This window comes from Argentina anserina, chromosome 2 (genome assembly GCF_933775445.1).
Source record: "Argentina anserina chromosome 2, drPotAnse1.1, whole genome shotgun sequence".
NCBI classification, from domain to species: Eukaryota; Viridiplantae; Streptophyta; class Magnoliopsida; order Rosales; family Rosaceae; genus Argentina; species Argentina anserina.
In genome coordinates this window covers 3,128,683-3,147,205 of record NC_065873.1, presented here as the reverse complement: position 1 = coordinate 3,147,205, position 18,523 = coordinate 3,128,683, and the positions used below count along the sequence as shown (strand labels likewise).

Below are 18,523 nucleotides of genomic sequence, written 5' to 3'. Positions count from 1 at the left end.
AGGGTATCCCTACACAACATAGAATTACATTTCAAAGTCTCTACAAAGGACCACAAAAAGAACACGTGTCCGCCACTACCTCAACAACCCGTGTGTTTTAAATCAAATGGCTGTTGCCTGAAGAATTGAAGCACCATATCGGTCTCATTTAGATATCAAGATATGGTGTAATAATGTGACATTGACAACACAATACTCATGTTTTGTAATGTGACAGACATTATATATTTAGAACTATATATGAATTCAATGTAATCACTATGGTTTAGACTTTGCTAGAGTTTATCACTGTCTTGGTGGAACAAGAGGTCCTGGCTTTTATATTTCTAGCCTGATACCTCATCACCCTGTAACCCCCTAAAATGGTATTAATAATTTTGGTCCACATTTTTTCCCTGCAGAAAACCAGAGCCCGTGACCATTGTCATAGTACACCGATGAGAGTTGGTATGCCATCAACTCTGTGCCAAAAACACAGATGAATAGATAACATTGAAAGAGAAGAAGCTTCGATCATTCATCACAAAGATTTGAGAAATGAAAACAATGTGGGTGCCTCGACCACTTGACTTCCTGGAATTTTGAGTATGGAACATAAACGACTTCTTCTACCATGCAGTAGAAAACGTCATATTTGTCAAGTTTCTCAGAAGTCAGAACTTCTTCCAAGGTTTTCGGTAAAGGCGGGTCTAGTGTTTTTGGTAATTATAAGTTATTTTTTGACAGTTTCTCCAAAACATGACCAAAGAAAGACTAATATTATCTCCAAATTTTAGATAATGTTGGAGTGGAGTTGCTCTAGCCTCTGTGTGGTCTCATAAACGTTTATGTTGAGTGTTGTTGTTACGACAAATTCATTCTCGTGTATGTATAATTCCAAAAGGGTGCGTCTCTCTCTGGCGTTTTTGGTTAGAGCTAGCATGTAATAATGGTAGATTTATCACGAGCTATGTTCCCGTCGATATTTCAGGGTCTATTTTGGCTTGTTCCGGTGTCCAGCTTCGGCCTTATCAGTGTCGTCTCTTTGTGAAGAGCTTTATCGAACGTTTGTGCATCTCGCCGGTACAACTAGTTTAACTATCGGTGTACATTAATACGAAGCAGCACGATACATGTATCAGTCACTCGACTTCATCTAACATTTTATTTGGCAGAACATTCTTAGAAGCCTGAATGAAATATTTTGTGGCGAAGGCAACCAACGCATTTTGTAATTTGTGAAGAGCTTCTCCAAAACAAATTGAACACCAAATCATGGTGAGAAAATTGTTTCCAAAACCCTGTACGTGGGGAATACTTTATCGCACGGCCATTTTTGATACTACTACCGTAGCACAAGGTGCTCAAGAGAGAGGACTGAAGAAACAGAAATTGATCATCTGACAGATATCCGAGGACATGGTTAGGGGGATAAAAGTTTAGCATCCAATCTAAATGAAGTTACTACAGGCAGTTATGAACATTTCCGTCAAACAAAACAGTAGTCAGTTGAATCCATGGACATAACAGAATATCAATTTTTGAGCTTTGTTGCCAATTAGATCATCCTCCTCGCATATGTGCACCTAACTCACCAAATTGATCATCGGCTTCAGCAGTATCCTCAGAAAGGCGCACAGCATCAAGTTTCTGTTTCAGGATTTCTATGGCATTCAGTAGCAGTTGAGAAGCTTTAATTGCACCAGTAGATTCCACTGTGAATATAAAACTGTCTTCTTTGGCAGTGATGTCCACTAGGCCAGGCTTCCCCATAGCTTCTGCTTTTTTGATTACTTCATCATCATAGGTGTATGCTTCAGGATCAACAACCAAAACCTTTGATGTGAAAAAAAGAAAATGAAAATCAGCAGAGGCCAAAGTTAGTACATTATCATTAACGAGGCAACAATAAACTGATTAGGGAAATATGAGGATAAAAATGATTGACCTTCCGTTTTAGATTTTACTGGATATCCATAATTTAACTTGTCTAAGTGGGTTGCTATGACATAAGCCTAAGATTCATACAGACTAGCTAACAAATCACATATCTAAACCTACTGAATATCATACTTCTACTATATTAACTTGGCCATTCAGATATATGTTGAATAGAGAGTCATATTTTAAATGCACCCCAGAAACTCAATCAGTCAGTTGTAAACACTTCCTTAATTGATGCCCCCAAAATAACGAATAAATAGTATTGACATTTCAATGGTAGCTATAACTTCACATGATGAAATCACCAGTCATTTGACATATGGAAGATGACTCAAGACATTTTTTAGCTGTCAAAGTTGAATAAGGTACTCTAATAAATAGCACCATACAAGCATAACAACTTCACATAACGCCACATCCAACAATTGAGACAGCATCAGATGATCGGAATGATAAAAGCTGAGCTGAATCTCTAAAGAAACTTTCAAAAGAGGGTTATTCACTATCTCTGACCTCAAACACCAAATCACAACTGTTCTTAGTTACTGTCCTGAGTTATACACTATCCACCACGACCTGTTCCTTCCTAGGCAAACAGCCTATTACAGTATCACGTTCTGCAGCCTAATAACATTTATGCTACGTGCACAATAGAAGCAGTACACATCTATCACATAGTGTTGATGACACGATAAAACTGCCTCTGAACTCCTTTGAAAAGTGGATAAGTATTTGCAGGATTTACATGTTGCAGGATAATATAGATGTTTGCTTATAAAAAGCTTTCATAAATGGATTTTGTTTCATACAAATGACAATGCCAAACAAAACTATACACCAACTTTCCACCCCACCGCAAAGAAGGGTATATAAGAATCTATATAAAGCAAAGATACTACGAGTCATGACTCATGACACTTTAAATAATTACTCTAAAACATGTGTAGGTCACAAAAAAAAAAAATTACTAAACTACAACGAATTGCTTATATGTTCCTACACATTCAATACATTTGTTGATACTCCATGATATTTTCTATACCTCAATACTACTTCTGAAATGACTGATCCTACAGTTTTTGGTTAACTCAACTCAACTGTTTGACCTTTTTTTGCACATGCACTCTTGTCTTGAAATTTAAAAAAGGGCAATCAAGCTCAGTTTCTTATATCATTAGAGCGTTAAGAACATGACACCGATTTTAGAGCTGAAAAACCCAAGTCCAGTATACTTTGAAGGGAAATCATATCCGTGATGCAGACATCTGCCTACAACACTACCCCAATATGGCATACACATTAATCAGTTTAATGCCGGCACCCCTGAGAACCGCCAAAGGTACAATAATACTTCATTACACTTGTATTTATACTTGGTAAAACTTAGAAAACACTAAGCTTCTATAAACTTGAACCACTAATGCAAAACTCAGATATCAACGCACCAACAGTTAGAAAGCAATATAACAATTGTTTCCAAAAGCAAATTAACTGTTGACACAATGTAACTATCAAATCCTTTAAAAATAAAGCACAAATGCAAATAAGTACCAACCTTGCCGGTAGTAGGATCAAGCTCAAAGACTTTGGTAGGACTGCTCTCAACCCATGCTGCCTTCTCCTCGAGTGACAGAGTCTCCATCATCTCCTCATTGATGCGAATGTCAGGCTCATACATGAAAGTCACAGTAGCCGCAGGCGACCACTTTGCATGATCTTTCCCAATCCCTTTCCTAGCAATAGCTCTCAGCCTCAGCTCTTGCCCCCTTCGCAGTTTCACAATGATAATCCCTCTACACCACACATCAAATGGACTCGAAATGTCAACACACATCAAATGGACTCAAAATTCAACACAAAAGCTCACACTCGCAACCGAAATCAAACCATATAGAACTATATAGAAGCAAGGCAATGCCGATTCGAACCCCTACGAAACCCCAACCCCAAATGAGCTTAAATTATCCTAATTTCAACATACATTAATCAAAATTCAACATTTTAACTGAAATGGAAGCACATTAAAACCCTAATTAGCCCTACGAACTCGGAAACCCTAAAAATTTGAGCTTTAACAGAGAGGGAGAAGGGGGATGGCTACCTCTGCTCGGAAGCTTCGTAGCCGGAGGCGTCGGAGAAGTCGACGGGGACGACGGTGTGGTCGGAGCTGAGGAGCTCCTTGCTGGTGACGTCGAGGGTCTGGTCGGTGTGGCAGCGGGCGCGGAGGTGGAACTCGACGGAGCAGTACTCGCACTGGCCGTCGCCGTCGCAGGCGTCGCAGTCACGTGAGAAACGCATGCTCATGGCGCGGTCGCTGGTCAAGGGGATGAGGCCGAGGCGGTGGGCGATGAACTCGTCGTTGAGGACGGAGGAGTTGATTTCGATCTCGACGAGGTCGATGGCGACGGTGGGGACCTCGGCGATCATGACGCGGCGGAGCGCGTTGGCGACACTCGCGTCGGTGTCGCGGAGCTCGAACTTGAGATAGTCGTGCCTCATTTCACGGATTTTGACCCGTGGGAATCTCTGGTATGACTTCCCCTCCATCTCTTCTCTCTCAGGCTCTGCTGTGTCTCCCAGAGAAGGGTTTTGGTGAAAGAGAGTGAAATACAGGAAAAGGGTTTTTGGCGTTTGGGCTTATATATGTTTTTTCTTCTTCTTCATTTTTTAATCAATTTTTCATGACAATACCAATTTATGATTTTTATCTTATGACGCTCAAGAACAACCATTTCCGACGGCCTTTAATTATGACACTACATTATTTCCGACGAATGTGTTTGATTACTTGGTCAGCTGTTGAGCACCGGATGACGCTCAACAACCGTTCGATTTGACTGTTTGACCACTGTTTAACTAGATTGAAAGACTGTTGAGTACAAACAGTTGACCATGTGATCAACACTTTATGTCATCATGACCGAGTTTGAGAATTAGAAACTTGAGTTCCTGGAATGATGTCCTCATTTCAAAATTAAAAATATATTACTATGTAATTGTGTCGCCATTTCTTAATTTGAATGATTTGAAAACTATGATAAATAGGTATAATACGTCCTCTGTATTTGTGAAGTTGTCTAGTATAGATATCAACTCTACTCCCTGCTCAGTCTTTAAAATCCTTCTACTACAAGACTCATATGATTGTTCAATCTTCAAACTCTGTTTTACACATATGGAAGCACGCTCATTTGGTTCTCCATTTGCCCTACTCTGTTTTCTTTTCCCAATTAGTTATGGAACCGCTCATTCGCAATTAGCACTCATCTTAATTGCTATCGCGACAGCAAAAAAAAAAGAAAGAAAGAGAAATTGAATTGGTTTTAGCACATATGCCTTGCCATTTTTCTATATGTGGTTAGAAGAAACCTAGACTCCTCTTGCCCGTGGTTAGTTAGAAACCTTAATTTCACCATCTTGTCAAGCTTTCCAATGGTCCTATATATATATGACGACTTCTAGCTATCATAGATTAGAAACTTAACTCCACCACCATGTCAAGCTTGAAGCTTCCCAGTGGTACGGTTCTATGACTTCTACCACAAGTTATATCAGGCATAACAGAGTACTGGATACGTATTCATCACCAACCCACATTAAAATGAGGGCAAAAGAATTAAAAGGAAAGAAAGAAAAAGAAACGAGTTTTTTTTTAATACGAAAAAAAAAAAGACGAGTTAGCCTAAACTGAGGTACACTCTAAAATACTAAATACTGGGATAGGTGTCGCCACCTTATTGGGAGAGAGAGAGAGAGAAAGGGAAACTATACCGTTATTGAGTTGAAATATATATATATATATATATCTCCCCCATCAAGTTTGAACTTGAATTCAAAGTGAATTTCAAGTTTGGGTTCTACCGGCTCCGTGAGAGAGAGAGAGAGAGAACCCATCTTCGATCGCTTCGTCCCACAGCCACAGGGTTAAGTTGTTCTCCCTATTCTTCAATTTCCTTTGATTCAGATTTAGTCAATTCATTCCAATCGATTCATTTCTAGGGTTTGATACAGTTTTTGTTGTTATCAATTCAATTTCAGATATTTCCGTCGTGGTGTGTTTGCGACTTGTCCTTTGATTATCAATATGTGTGAGGATTATACCCTTTCGATTTTGCCCCTCTTAAATTTTAATGGGTATGATGAAAATCCCAGTTTCAAGTATGAAATCTCAATTCAATCACTAGTGCTCCCTCTTTTCTTGGGGTTGAGGAACCGTTTTTGAATGTGGTTTCATGCTGTCCCGGCCGGAATTTGATTGATGGGTTTCACTCCCACGATTTCACGTGAGAACTCGTTGTTACAAAGCTGTGAGCTTTGAAAAGACTGGTCCCATTTGGTCCCTTGGATAGTTTGCCCCTGAGATTCTAAAGCATATTTTGCTAACTAGTTGGTCTCAAGTGATTTTTCTGCCCAACTTGAGATTCCAACAAGCAAGTCATTGACTGCTTAATTTGTTGCCTTGTCGGATTATGTTAACTAGATCGATGCCCTGACGGATTTAAATGAGATTGTTGCCTTGTTGGATTTCATGAGATTGTTGTCTTGTCGGATTTTCATGAGATTGTTACCTTGACGGATTTAAAATAGATTGTTGCCTCGTCGGAATTCATGAGATTGTTGCCTTGTCGAATTTAAATGAGATTGTTGCCTTGTCGAATTTTAATGAGATTGTTGTTTTGCCAGATTATGTTAACTAGATTGTTGCCTTGACGGATTCTAATGAGATTGTTGTTTTATCGGATTTAATTGAGATTGTTGTTTTGCCGGATTATGTTAACTAGATTGTTTCTAATGAGATTGTTGCTTTTATGGATTCTAATGAGATTGTTGCTTTGTCGGATTTTAATGAGATTGTTGCCTTGTCAGATTGGATTAAATTGTTGCCACTAGAGTGATTTTGCTAATAGCAAGCTCATTGAGCCAGTATCACAATCCTCTGGGATATGTGACTCTGGAACTGATAAAGATCTCAATGAAATTTTATTCAATTGGTGCAAGGAAAAAATCTAGATGCTGTAGAACATATCTGTTACTCAGCTTGACTAAGTCATTTTTTTTGACTTTGTGAAATGTTGGCCTGCCGAGGGTTTTAGGCTAGCATCAAGAGAAACGCCAAATAAATTGATTTTGCTTATAAAGCATCGCATCATGTATTTCATCTGCTGGTGGTGAACTTAAGCTTTCCAATGTCGGACAATGTTGAAGGATAGTTTGTCTTGTTCCTGGTCAGTCATACTGAACTGTTCATTTATTTATGAGCAAATAGATTTTGTCTTTTCAGTAGATAAATTGAAACAGGGTTGAGTTATGTAGAAATACTAGCCTCATCTCGCATTTTTGCAGTCACCAGAACTTTGGATCAGATGTAGATGTTAAAAATTGTTAATGACATGGGAATTATTAGATGAGTTTTGTTTACATTTCATTGAATTGGTGTGAAGAAGTCTATATGCTGGAGAATATATCAGTCAGTTTGTTAGCTTGGCTACAAATTACAAAAGTCTCCGTGAAAGGAGCCATAATCATATCATTCCTTGGATTAGCTGGCAGGCCAAGGCTTTTATGCTAGTAACCAGCATGAACCAGTAATATATTGAAGAAAAGATCACACAGGTGATTCGTGTCAGTGACTGGAGGTTGCATTTTCATGGACCAAAAGTTTTCCATTTCACAAGAATGTCATCTGACCGTTGTCCTCTACTGATTACTCTCCACTCAGGTACCTAATTTGAGAACTAATGGCTTTTCGAATTTATGCTATCTCGATGCACCATGATATTTGAAAAGATATTTGAAAAGAATTTGTTTGTCCTGGCAAAAAAAATCTACATTTCGTTGTATGCTATAATTGAGTTACTGGCGTCTAAAAGAAGGCTATTAACCATGAAGCATGAACTAATGTCTGCTGGGCTGGTGCAAATGTCTTTTTTTTTCCTATTAAAGTAGAGATGTTCTCGTTCTACTCATCCACATTTCAAGTGTAGGATATTGCAGTCCTGCTATTGTATGACACGAACATTGTCATATAAAATTCTTTTAAACTTCCAGTTTCAATATGGCAGAGGTTGATGGGAATATCTTGATATATGGTCGATTTGGCAGTTTTTTAAGCTGACTATATTATTTAGTTCTCTCAGGATTGGTTTTATACTTTTCAAAATGAACATATCAGGTTGAAAGGCCTTAAAAAATTCTCATAAAAAATATTTAGTTCAGATTGAAAATATTGCGGTATGGTTTAATTGTTTAGCAGATATTTGTTTGAACAATTGAAAGATCGAGAGAAAGGGATAAATTTCTAGCTTTCAATGGATTTATATTTCCACAAGGAAGAGGGGGGGGGGATTATTTATTTGTTAGTCTCCAGATTCCTAAATGTCGCTTCAGGGCCTATGTTGACAAAGACAAAGACGGTTTTGCTGTTGATATATGTAAAGGCTAGGCTTCTCTATTGAGTCTTGGAGTGGTTTTGGTTGTTGATATAGTATTACATAGTGAGGATATACTAGCCAGCTCTCTTGATGATAGTGAGGAAAGAAGCACACTGTCCAGTTTCCAGGCATTATTTGATCTTTTGCGATCACTGACAAATAAAGATGGCTATGAGAGGTTTATCATTTTAAGGACTAAACCAACATGCTCTGGACAACAAGGGGATACATAAAATATGTTATGCTCACAGGAGAGACGATTTGTCAATATTTTGTTTGTTGTACTTGGCCTGGTTAAATGCCGACATTGTGCAAGTTCTGAATTATCAACTCTTCACATTCCGCAGATTATGGAACAAGCACATGCTGTGCTACTGGCAGGTAAAACATGAAACCCACAGAAGAAACAAAGTTCCTTGGTTACCACCGAACCAGATGCATTCTTTTCATGTAGCCACATTGTTCCTCCAGATAACATTTTGCCTGTTACAGTTGCTCGTAGCTCTTCTAATCAGATTTTTTATTTTAGGTGCTGCTCCAGAAGTTCATCAGTCATGGCACTTACATTTCAATCTCTTTTTTTGATGTTGTCTAGTTGAAGTCATTTTAAATAGCTCCATATATATCCTTGTTTTGTCAACATATGCTGCTTGGTTGCAGTGGAAAGATTTGTCAAATAAAAATTGTAATGAAACCTATTTTCCCCCCTGCTTAGTAGTCAACTAATTATTTTGGATTTTGTAATAGATGACGCCTAACTATTAAACTAATGGGATTAAAAATGCAGGTACAGGAGGTATGGTGTTTGATTTGCAATTTGGGTAATGGTTCGGGAAGGGGTTGTTGTCTTCTTCTCTTCATTTGATCATGAAGAAGAGGTCTACAATGGATGGCTTCAGGCATCCTCGATAGAATTACGAAGAAGAAACATCTATTTAGAGAGCCTAGGAAGAATACATATGTCGAATTTGTTCTAAATGTGTACATGGAAACAATTGATACTTGTCTTCTGGAGAAAGGAAAGAAAATCCTTCTCAGAGTGGGGCCATACTTCTTGCTGTCATTGGCGGTAAGATATCACTCAACTTAAGTGATGGGATGGGTCAGTATGTAGTCATGGTTGGAATACCTTACGCGAGCCCTTCTGATGTTGAGCTGACACAGAGGGTGAAGCACATTGAAGGATTGGGACATTCAAATTCGCTTAAGATGACCAACTCTTTACGTGGTGATGAAGTTTACAGTGGTGAGGCACATGAAGGATTTAATATTGACAGAAGTTGCAGACACAGAGGGAAACAATGTTACAATAATCTTTGCATGAAGGTTGTAACTTGTAAGCCAGTCCATTGGTGTGTTCACTGACAACCATAATTTCGTTCAACAATATTGTTTAGAGCTAGCTTGCCACTTCATGTTCTGTATAGTACGTAGACACACTTAAAATTAGTTTATGATCCACGTATTTAATATATATTTCCAGTCAATTGAAGTGCTTACTGACATACTTTCTATTCCTGCAACAGTTGAAGCTAGCCATCCTGACACATTGATCGTGGATATGTTGGATGTTTTCCTTGAGGAAATCTGGTCTTACGGTATGTTTATTTTCCAACTATGTGCACTTATACACACACACATATATATAAGCCGTTTCAGGTGCGGACGTCCGCATGGTGTGATTCGGCGATTCCGGCTACCGGCGACGCTGTCATTATATAAGCCGTTTCAGGTGCGGACGTCCGCACGGTGCGGTTCGGCGATTCCGGCTACCGGCGACGCGCAATGACAGCGCAGATAGTGCCCGCCGCACTCCCCCCTCCCAGCGCTCCTGTCTATACCGGCCGGAGTTGCAGCGCCGGCCCACGGTGGCCGGAATTTTAAAATTATTGGAAATTTCAAGTTTCTGGGCAGATTCTGGAGATTTGCAGCACAGACAGGAGCTCCAGGAGGGGGGGGGGACATGGCCGGCACCATCCGGGCCGTCGTTGCAAGTCGCCGGTCGCCAGAATGGGCGAATCCGCACGGTGCGAACATCCGCAGTTGATAACCGTCCTATATATATATGTGTGTGTGTGTATGTGTGTGCTTATTTGGGTTCTTATATTGTGTCATATCTTTTAAATGTTTTACTATACAAAATGCTTAGGAATGTTAATAGCAAATCAGATGAACTTGAAAGGAAATTTGATAATGGAGTACAAAACTTACATGTTAATCTTTTGAAATTTTGTAAGTTCTTGAGTTGGTCTTATTTTACCTCCCTAATTTTCTTCGCATATTGTTCTTTGGACCTTTAGGTAATTAGAGTGTACTCAATTTAGAGTTAAGAGTACTAAGCTCTGAGACTAGTATTACATATTCAATGCTTTTCACTGTCAAGCATTGTGGGAGGATAGCTCATAATTTCCCTGGAGTTGCAGCTACTGAAATTGAATGAACTAGAAGGGTGAAAGAATTCTTATTAAGAAGGTAGCATGGTAAATTGTCTCTTGTTTGAATATATACATATACAGTCAATTAGGCATCGGTCATCATTAGTAGAGTATCTGGTTGATTAGTTGGCCATGATTGAGGGACAAGAATCATTCCCAGAGAAATCATTCGGGTTTTTCTCTCCTGCTAAAAAAATGTCAATGATAATAAAGATATACTGATAATAAAGAAGCATGTTATATTATGTGTAAAAAAAGAGGTTATATTCATTGTAAGTGTATAACACAAAGAAGCCATACCCATTTGGGCAATTAAGTTGCAAATTATACCCATTTGACAGGAACGCTAGGTACAGCTTTGGGTGTAAAAAATATACCCTTTCTACATTGCACTCAATTGCACGAATCTAAAATTAAGTTCTCTTTGGTCTAAGGACAACTCCCGGCTGAAAGTTGAGGGATTTGTTTTTTAGATTCCACAATTTCTAAGTGATACAAAGTAACAACTGTGGCAAGGCCACCGGTTAATCCCTTATAATTAAGGTTGTTGAGAGAATTTTTTATTAAAGCAGTGAGCCTGAGAAGAGTAGTGGCAATTGGTCTCTCAAAGAGGATGCATTTAATATTTAAAGCCTATTAAGCAGTAAAGTTGGTCTCAAGTGATTTTTCCCAACTTCATTTTCCAACGAACCAGTCATTGACTGCTCAAAGCCTTTTCGGATTATAGTAATAAGATTGTTGCAACTCAAGTGAATTTTCCCAGCTTGAGCTGTCAACAAAGAGCTCGGGGTGAGCTGGTTTTTCCATCCTTTAGGATAGGTGACCTCATGATTGTTAAAGATGTCAATCACATTTGATTTGGATCAACAAAATTATGAGTTTGATTGCATTTCAATGAATTGGTCCAAGGAAGTCTAGTTGCTGGAGATTATATTAGTCAGTTGGTTGATTAGCTTGGCTTCAAAATCAAATAAATATCTGCGGACGTAAGTCATCATCTTATTATGTAGGATATTCTATATCTCATATTATAGATGTCAGCTGGACGTTGTCTATGAGATATTGTTCATGTTGGATACTATTTGGAGGGGTATTAAGAGCAATTATCTATCATTGTACTTGGAAGAAAAGGAAAGCCAGTTGGTAAGTATTGCACATTCGATAACAGTAACATTACTGTTATTGTAGTTACACTTTATCATCGCAACCTTATTCATTGTGGTCTGTACTACCCCGCTATAGTGATTCAAGAAGTGATACCATTCCAGTTTTACTTTGCTCCCCTTGGTTTCTAGATGGAAACCGTTATTATATCTTTGGTATTAGCAGGTATGATAAGGCTTTTAAAAGACCAAATTTATTGCTTTCACCGATAAAGAAACTTGTTTCATGGACTAATAGTATTGAATAAATTATCAACATGTGATACACTGTCAGTGTTTGTAGGTTGCTTTATCCTGAGGCAAAAATTTTTCATCCCACAAAGATATCACCTGACCATTGTCCTCTGCTGATTGCTCTCTTTCACTCAGGTACCTCATATAAGAACTACTACCTCATTGAATTTATGCTATCTGGATGCACCATGATACTTAGCAAAGAATTTGTTTGTGAGACCTGGCCAAATATTCATGTTGTTGCCATTTTAAAAGTTAAAACTATAAGGGTTGGCTGTTGCTTTTCGTTGGTGGAACAATTTTAAACTAAAAGAATTTGTATGCTAGAAATTGTGTTACTAGAGCTAAAAAGATGGCTATTGAACGACCATGAACTTATCTCTGTTGGTGTAGATATCATTTGCTTTTTTCCTTTTAAGTAGAGATATTCTAGTTCTACTCATTCACATTACAAGTGCAGTATTTTGCAGTTCTGCAACTGTATGACACGAACGTTGTCATATAAAAATGTTTTGAACTTCTACATTCAGTGTTGCAGAGGTTGATGGAAATATTTTGATATGGTTGGTTTGACAGTTTTCAAGCTGGCTATTATTTAGTTCTCTCAGAGTTGGTTATATACTTTTCAAAATAAACATGTCAGGTTAAAAAGGGATTAACAAGTTCCCATTGAAAATCTTTACTGCTGATTTCAAACAGATTTCGGTATGGTTTTTCAGCCGGTGTTTGTTGGAATTATTGAGAGGTCTAGAGGGAAGGGTAATTTTTCTGGTTTTGGATGGGTTTCTAAATTCACAAGGAAATGGGGTCTTATTTATTTGATAGTCTCCGGCCTCTTAAAAGTTGTTTCAGGCCCTCGGTCAGTGTTCTAAATATCGGATATATCGGCCGATAAATCGCCGATATATCGGTGATATTTAGAAAACGGTACGATATCGCCCATATCGGTTGAATATATCGGTCAACAGTCAAATATCGGTCAAATTTTGATTTTGTTTTTAAATTTTTAAATTTTTTTTCAAATTTTTAATATTTCTTTCCTCTCTTTTTTTGAAAAACTTATATATATATATATATATATTTTTTTTTTTCATTTTTTCATTTTTTAATATATATGATTAATTTCAAGCCAAAATAATCCTTCTTAAATAATTTTTATTATTAGGTGTCGTTCGTGTATTTTAATTGTCACAAAATCAAGTATTTATTTTGTTTAGTTTACTTATTACCGTTTTTTAGTTTATTTGGTACATATTGAAGTATAATTATATAAATTTTATTAAAAATAAGCAAATTCGATGACACCGATATATATCAATATATCTCCGATATATCGTTTTACTCTTCGACCGATACGATACCGATAAGCGATATTTAGACCATTGCCCTCGGTTGACAAAGACGGATTTCGGTTTTTGGTATATGCGAAGGGTAGGCTTCTTCACTGAAGTTGCCCCCTTGGTCTGATCGGAATGGTTTTGGGTGGTGAGGAGCTTGGAAATGAAACATACAAATCTGTATGTAGTCAAAGTATTTGAAGACTGCGCATGGAGTAATTGTAAACTCCTAACAAACATCTACATAAACTGTTAAGCGTTTCCTGCCTTTAGGTAAGTTTGATCATGACCCTTTCATGACCAAACTATATAAACTGAGCAGTTTGATGTACCATGGTTAAAGTTGGTATATCATGTACGAAGTGTTTCTGGTGTTATGTATATCCAGTAATCCAGTATAAATGTGTCACTTTAGTCCTGCTCATTCTTCATATCCTTCTACAATTCTACGACTTACACATCTAGTTTGTTCAGATTTCAAGCTCTGATTTACAGATATGACAGCACTTAGGAAATGATAACTTCCTCTTACTCTATTTTCCTTCACCAATCAGTGCTGAAAACCCTTATTACGTACCAGATTCCATCATCCGATGGCAACGAAAATCAGCTCAGAAAATCTTGGGATATTGAGATGATTTGGGATATATGGCTTGTTGTACTCGTGTCCAGAATTAACTCACTTTTCCAACCGCCTCCGGTTATCCTTGTTCCAGTTCAACAAAGAATTTGTCTAAATAAACACCATTTTTATAGGTACTCTATAATCTCTATGTATAATTAAATATGCAACAACGAATTATTAAAAGCAATTTGGTAAGAAGCGGAACAAAAACTGTAATTTCGATATGAATGCTGTAGTACATTTCTTCTATGCTCATGCAAACGAGAAACATCTTCTGGTCCAAAATTGGTTGAAATTCTGTGTCATTTCCCTGCAACATTTTCCGATGCAAGCTTGTGTCCAAGCCTTTGTACAATTTGATGGCCGCTTTCTATGCCTCCAACGTGAAACTCAAAATCAGTTTGGTCGAGATAGCCAACGCCAATTGACGTAGCAGCCGCTCTCCTAGGATTTCCATCTCCAAGGCTTCTTTCGAGCGATCCTCCATTCCTCGCCTTTTCTATCGACCTCTATTTGATTTTGGCATGATGGGATCTTGGATCTTTTTTTTTCTCTAGAAGAAAGAGTCATCCAAGTAGGGCTGGGACCGGTACGGTTTGGTTCGGGATTCGGCCGATACCGATACCGATAATTTATTCGGTTTCGGTTTCAGTTCGGGATCGTAAATTTGAAACTTAATACCGAACCGAACCCGTACATATCGATTCGGGATGGATTCGGTTTGGTAAAATTGTACACTTTTGCATGTATTTCTATCTATTTATAACTATTAGCTAATGTAAATTAACATTCTAAGTCTTTAAAAGTACAATGTAAACCTAAAAAACAAAAAACAATATTGAAAATGCATATATTTAATAATATTTTATATATTCTGCACAACAATTGGCAGGTTCAGTTTTCTCTTCTCTTTCAAGCAATTATACCAGATCGACCCTAAACCCAATAGTTCATAGAATAAAGATGACGGAAGTGAAAGATGCATTTTGTCTTTTTGTTTCGGTTATGTGGGTGATAGAAGTTGAGAAGCATTAGTTTTGTATTTGAGAACATGCAAACATTGTCACAATCTTAAAATTTCGAATGATAAAAATTTAAATTCGAAGCCATGAAAACTCTAAAACAATTTCAAATATATTGAAATCATCTTATAATAACAGTGTATCAAAACTGAGTCCACAGCATGACTCAGTCAACTTGAATAATACATAACCAGTTTATACCTCAGTATTATAACCAATAGAAATGTAAAATTCACTAAATCCTCACTACAAACAGAAAAAAGAAATCTTCTGTGTAAGCCTCCGAATCTGCTAATCCCCACTTGCAGAACTATCCCTTACACCATCGAATTTGTGCACGTGATTGTAAACACAAACCCGGTAAGTTTTTCAGCCAGTATGAGTAAACCAACAGTAAACATATATCGCATACCAAGGAAATATGTTAAATAACATTTAAAGACAAACGTACTCATGTGACACTGGCAACCCATCTGTTACCCAATATCATTTAAAAATATGTGTAATCATACGACATTGGACAATCCATATGTTACTCAAAAATCATTTAAAAACATGGGTACTCATGAGACCCAGGTACCCATCTGTTACCCGTCATGAACTACACTGACAGACACTGGGCAATCCATTTGTTACCAATATCACAGCAAGACTCAATGTTAAAACCACGTACAATAACAATCCACACATGTTATTGTACTACAACCAAGCGACTCTTGCACAACAATATGAATATAGTACAACATTATAATCTCACATTTGAAATAAAACCGAAACATTATATAATATAGCAACTCATATATATATATATATATATGTATATCGTATTTACCATTTTCATACACATACACAACCCACTATATTATATAAATGTCACAGTTCACTCTTTTTAATAATTCAAACATATAAGTCACCGTCAATGGTAGATTTGTCATAGTGAGATTTACTCACATTCACCATAGTCCATAATCACTAAAACCTTTTTAAAAATCATTTATTAAAATAACGTGTCACTTACCCATGAACCGTAGACGATCAAGCTCACGTAGTTTAAACTAAAACATATTTTTAGAATAATTTTTATAAGCTAGTGATGCAACGACTATGTTAACAACACAAACTAAATTCAATAATTATAACACTACTTCAAACATGATGATCATTTTGAGGTTTACTCACCTTATTTCATACGTGCAACTTCCACGACACTGAAAGCGATTCTCTCACTCGTTTCGTCGGTTACCTAATAGCATGATAAAATGCTTAGAAAACGATACGTAAAATATCAGGTGACGATTTCATTACAGCTAAATGTTGTTCATAAAACACTGTTCACAGAATACTGTTCGTGATTTACTGTTCACAGAACACTGTTCGTAATTACTGTTTATGCACTGCCACCATTTTCCGACCACTACTAATGACCACCAAATTTCATCACCACAATCTAAATGACATTCTTAACAACTTTCTAGTTCACCACAAAGTTCAATTCCGAGCCTAAACACTTCAATTTAACAAAGACCGAAAAGACCTAATTTAAAACCTATGATTTGTTTTCTTCGATTCTCCTAGTATAAAACGATTTGTGTTAAATCTTTTAGAGGGTTTGTAGTATGGAAAGAGACCTTCAAAATGTGACAAGAATCTCACCGATTGGTAGCCCGAGGAGGGAGATCCGGCGAGTTGAAGTTCGGCGAAATGTGCACTTTCGGGGGGATTTCCGGGCTCCACTGCTCCCAAATGGCGGTGCGATGGCGGGTTGCGCTACCACCAATCGACATGGGACGCATCAACCTTTCAAACGTGACTGGTGCGCCGCTCTATAGGGGTCGGACGGCGGAGATCCGGCGGCCCAAGGTCGGCCACTCGAGGAGGGAAAAATCTGGGATTTTCTGGGTGAACAGTACCGATCCGAATGTCTGATTTTTCTCCCCATTTTTCTCTTTAATTTCCCTATTTATACTATTTTCCAAAAATGTCTAAATACTTTTTAATTTGTAACTTCTTCATACGAACTCCGATTTAGGCATGCCGCATATCCACAAATTCGTATTGACGACCTCTACGACTTCCATGAATGAAGTTTTCTGAGATTCCTAACGGATAAAAAGTCAACTCTTGACCCGTCACGGTAACGTTTATGTGTATAAATCGATCAAACACTTTCGTTTTCTCCCTCGTACTATATAATCGGATCACCACTAATTTAAATATCTCCGAACAATAATTAGAAAATAATTATAAATTTCCGGGATATTACAGACATATATTACAAGATACATTGTGTGCATCGATCATATGGCAAAATGATGAATGACAAGTGAAAACGGGAGAAAGGGTAGATGAATTATAGATCTGCAGAATGATTTACACCATATACAGAAATCCATGCCTATCAATCTTCTCACAATCATCTGCCATTCACTCAATTTGCAACATTTCATCCAACACTTTTTAGTTCTCTGAAAGCATCTTCTCACAGGTTTAACTGCAGATATATAACATAGCTTAGTTGAGTTAGTTCGTCCTCAAAAAACAAAAACATAGCTTAGTTAGGTCAATTACCAGCAATGGGCATAAACCGGCTAATGTGACAAGCTGAAAAAAGACTTAATTGTTGCAGATAACATAGCTTAATTGTTGTTTCTTTATTCCGCTCAATGCCTAAATTATTAGGCCATCTCGATCAAGCTCCTGCAAGTTAAGCGGTGAGGAGACTTAATTAGTACGATGTTAATTTTTATTCGAGATGTTACTGCCCGGCTTGCAGAGATGTTTTTCTCTACAGTTGAAGTATATATGATGGAAGCAGTTCAACAGTTACTAATGATGCATGTAAGATGGTGACAAACCATGCAATCATTTGGTTGAAGTTACAAAGCTAGCTGTTTGGTTCGGTGGTTGCAAGTATGTATGTTTTTGGTTCACATGCATATAAGCGTGGCACCTTTGTTGCTGCATTTAGTTCATCGTGCTGTTAATTTCGGATGGCAGGGTAAGCATCGATCGGAGCTTCATTGTTGTTGTGATTGATATTATAATCAAGATATTCAATGATGTGAGACGATTATTGTTGAGAGTCCAAATTAAGATTGAAGGTGTTCCAACAGAAATACCTTGCATGCTTTTAAGGCTGATTGGTTCAAGTATCACCTTATCCACCAATAATCAATATGCATTCCCATCAGATGAAACTTTCATTAATCTTGCATAAATGTCGAGAATTAATTTGATTGTAAATGGTAACAGAGTTTTAGTAGTAACGTACATTCTGTTCCTCTCTACTTGAGTTATTTATTCTTGGAATCCTTAATTTGAAGAATCAAAGGTCTTTGCAAGGTAAAGATTTC

General features: G+C 37.5%; 2 protein-coding genes across 2 annotated transcripts; one reads left to right on the top strand and one right to left on the bottom strand.

Moving 5' to 3' along the window:
* Positions 1-1,363: 1,363 nt before the first annotated feature.
* LOC126784474 (DNA-directed RNA polymerases II, IV and V subunit 3-like) lies at positions 1,364-4,531 on the bottom strand. Its single transcript, XM_050509936.1, has 3 exons — positions 4,025-4,531; positions 3,479-3,716; positions 1,364-1,815 (listed from the first exon to the last, which is right to left on the bottom strand). The coding sequence occupies exons 1-3, from the start codon at positions 4,468-4,470 to the stop codon at positions 1,543-1,545; spliced, it is 957 nt and encodes a 318-aa protein (XP_050365893.1). The 5' UTR covers positions 4,471-4,531; the 3' UTR covers positions 1,364-1,542.
* Positions 4,532-7,806: 3,275 nt separating this feature from the next.
* LOC126782528 (uncharacterized) lies at positions 7,807-13,058 on the top strand. The gene is given in 14 exon segments (XM_050507783.1): positions 7,807-7,836; positions 8,366-8,573; positions 8,576-8,617; positions 8,694-8,911; positions 9,142-9,173; positions 9,175-9,245; positions 9,248-9,353; positions 9,386-9,690; positions 9,881-9,952; positions 11,800-11,932; positions 11,978-12,118; positions 12,236-12,455; positions 12,580-12,666; positions 12,906-13,058. Coding segments are annotated over 14 exon segments (1,818 nt in total).
* Positions 13,059-18,523: the final 5,465 nt, after the last annotated feature.

Bases quoted from the DNA above. Each gene is read 5' to 3' on its own strand.
- LOC126784474 (XM_050509936.1), bottom strand. From the start codon at position 4,470: ATGGAGGGGAAGTCATACCAGAGATTCCCACGGGTCAAAATCCGTGAA. The intron at 3,717-4,024 runs GTAGCCATCCCC...TGTGTGGTGTAG, and splicing joins TACGAAGCTTCCGAGCAGAG to AGGGATTATCATTGTGAAAC. The intron at 1,816-3,478 runs GTTGGTACTTAT...TTCACATCAAAG, and splicing joins TTGATCCTACTACCGGCAAG to GTTTTGGTTGTTGATCCTGA.